At 35.8% G+C, this 2625-nt stretch overlaps 1 protein-coding gene across 1 annotated transcript in view; it reads left to right on the forward strand.

Moving 5' to 3' along the window:
- The window catches only part of LOC108975730 (dual specificity protein phosphatase 15), a 48434-nt gene that overhangs the window by 11998 nt on the left and 33811 nt on the right, over positions 1–2625 (forward strand). Inside the window, exon 2 of the mRNA XM_018944427.1 lies at positions 126–281. Coding sequence (XP_018799972.1) covers positions 126–281 — 156 coding nt within the window. The remainder of the gene's footprint in view (positions 1–125; positions 282–2625) is intronic.

The raw sequence follows: 2625 nt of genomic DNA on the forward strand, positions 1-2625 counted from the left end.
TTATTTTTTATTTAAATTTTTTCTTATTTTTTCTGATTATCTATTCGCTCTCAAAAATAATTCTAAAAATAATATTTTTGTACTTTCATTAATCCATATCCTGCTTATGCTTTTTCTCTCTTCAGATTGTAAACGATCGACAATTTGCGATACACACGGCACAGCTTCGGCACCTGAGGCAATGCCATCAGAAGACTGCAACGAGGATTGGTCCTCAACGGCGCCGCAAACTGGCAATCGTTCGCCACTGATGAGAAGCTGCTCCACACCAGCTGTTTATGGTAAGTCTATAAAATATTTATAAATATACGTATACATGTCTACATACATGTTTAAGTACAGCTAAAAACTCGATAAACTCAGTTAAAATCATTAAAAGCTAACTGATTTGCATTATTATTGCTTCTTTACACAAATTTATACCGAGTATTTCCTACCGATATTTCATTTTACTTATTTACTAGTTCATATAGTATATGTATGAGTATTTGACACTTGTGTCAAATAACTTTCTGTTAGGCATTTTAGCCGCTCACTCGCAGCTGAGTAAGCCAGCATTTATTTATGCAAGTTTTTAACATTCAAAAATACACAGATGCGCATATATGACAAGCGTTACGTGCGCTGAATGCAAATTGCACAAAAAAATATTTGCATAACTGAGGGTAAAAATGATAACCGATATCAGGCACAAACAAGTCGGAGCAATTTAGCGAACTTGTTTAGCAGCTTTTTTGTGAAAATCACAGCTTTTGTCACGCGTTCAATCGTGTTAATGTGTATGCGGCTGTGCATGTGCTTGTTTATTTATATATACATAGATGTATGTATGTATGTATATATGAGTGTGTGTATATACTTAGGCCTTTATTTAGTTACATGTATTTGCATGCGTTTTAAATGAATATTTATTTCCTCATCAACGCCCTGGCATGCAGCAACAGATAGCTTGAACTGTTTATAAGTAAATATGATGTATGTGGTTATGTATACCACATTTACAGCTATAAAATAATAAAAATCTGTTGGTGATAGGTTGGCGCACAAAACAATTGCTTTGACATAAAAAACCGAGCTTCTTGGTGGTTTGGCGAGTGATTTACATACATACTCATACACACATAAATACATAGAAACACTCATACAAATATACTTTATATATACGAATATGCTAACGACAAGTAAATTGCGACCAGTAGCCGTCAATTAAAAGCATATAAAACGCACACAACCTCAGCAACAACAACAAATCAAAATGGCAGCAGCGGTTTCAGCTTCAATTGCGTTCCGGCGCACGCAAATTATCGCCAATAATGCAATTTAAAATTACAATTACTTGATTTTTACATTTTTTTCGCGCTTCTCACTAGTTATTTGCACCGCGCTCACATACATATGTATACATATATGTATGTATGTACATAAAGCCATACACACATATTTGAATATTCGGTGTTAATGCAGAGTGTAGCGTGTTTACTGCAACGAGCACGTGCTGCATGCACGCCAAATTCCAACGTCACCACCACCAACAACAACAACACCAGCGCCACATAGCGACAGTGCAGTTGCCAACAGACATGCAGTTGCTCATACGCCGTGTAGCACCGCTTTGGCACTTCGGCAAAAGGCAATAATTCCACTTCACCGCTTGTTGTAATCATGCAAATTATTTCTATTTTCACATGCATGCAAAACTATAAGCGCATGCTAATTAAATAGCTTACCAGTTGTTGTTATTGCTGTTTTTGCATTATCACCTTCACAAAGCGGCGTGAAAACAACAGAATAATTTGCAATTTCTGCGTTACACAAAGAGCACAACTTCCGTAGACAGTGTAATATTTACACTTGCACTACGAAGCGGCCAATAAGTAATTCATAATATATTTGTGCGTGTGCTTGTGTGCTTGCTCATAATTCTCAAAATATGTATTATAAGCGCGCGGTAGTCGCCCGAATCTGCGCTGTTATTGGCAAATAATTTGAAAACATCCCCATTCCCTTGCCACTCTGGGGTCAAATGTACACATGTGTGCATGTATTTGTGCGTCTATCACTTATTTCTGGCGCTGGCGCCAACGTCGTTGCTGCTGCGCGTCACTAGTGGCCCCCGGTGACACGACTGATAAGCTAAGACACAACAAATATGTATTTGGCGCTATGAGCACGTATATATGTACATATGTATGTGCATATGTAAATGCATGCAAAAGTGTTACTAATATTGCATTTGAAAAAAAAACATATGTATGTTTGTAAACGGGTGTACAATTACGTTTTTTACATACTTCGGGCTTGAATGCTTAGCAGCTTAAGCATGATTCATTTATAAGGCTTAATTGCTCAATCGCTGTGTACTTTATAATGATTGTCGATTGCTTTTGTTGGCATTGCATACATTATTGAACTGTAAGCGGGTATAATACTGATGCAGACTGAAAAAAATGTGTGGCAAAAAAAACTTAAAAAGTAAAAATTACAAATATGTATACTTTTCGTAATCTCATTTAAGTACAGTGGCGGTCAATATATTAAAAAAAGAAATGTTCAAGTTTCAAGTTTTTTTTTTTTAATTTGGAGAAATTTGAAAATTTTTAGAATTTATCTTTGTATTTGAAATCA

The sequence above is a fragment of the Bactrocera latifrons genome, unplaced genomic scaffold (genome assembly GCF_001853355.1).
Source record: "Bactrocera latifrons isolate USDA-ARS-PBARC rearing strain unplaced genomic scaffold, ASM185335v1 scaffold_69, whole genome shotgun sequence".
Taxonomy (NCBI): Eukaryota; Metazoa; Arthropoda; class Insecta; order Diptera; family Tephritidae; genus Bactrocera; species Bactrocera latifrons.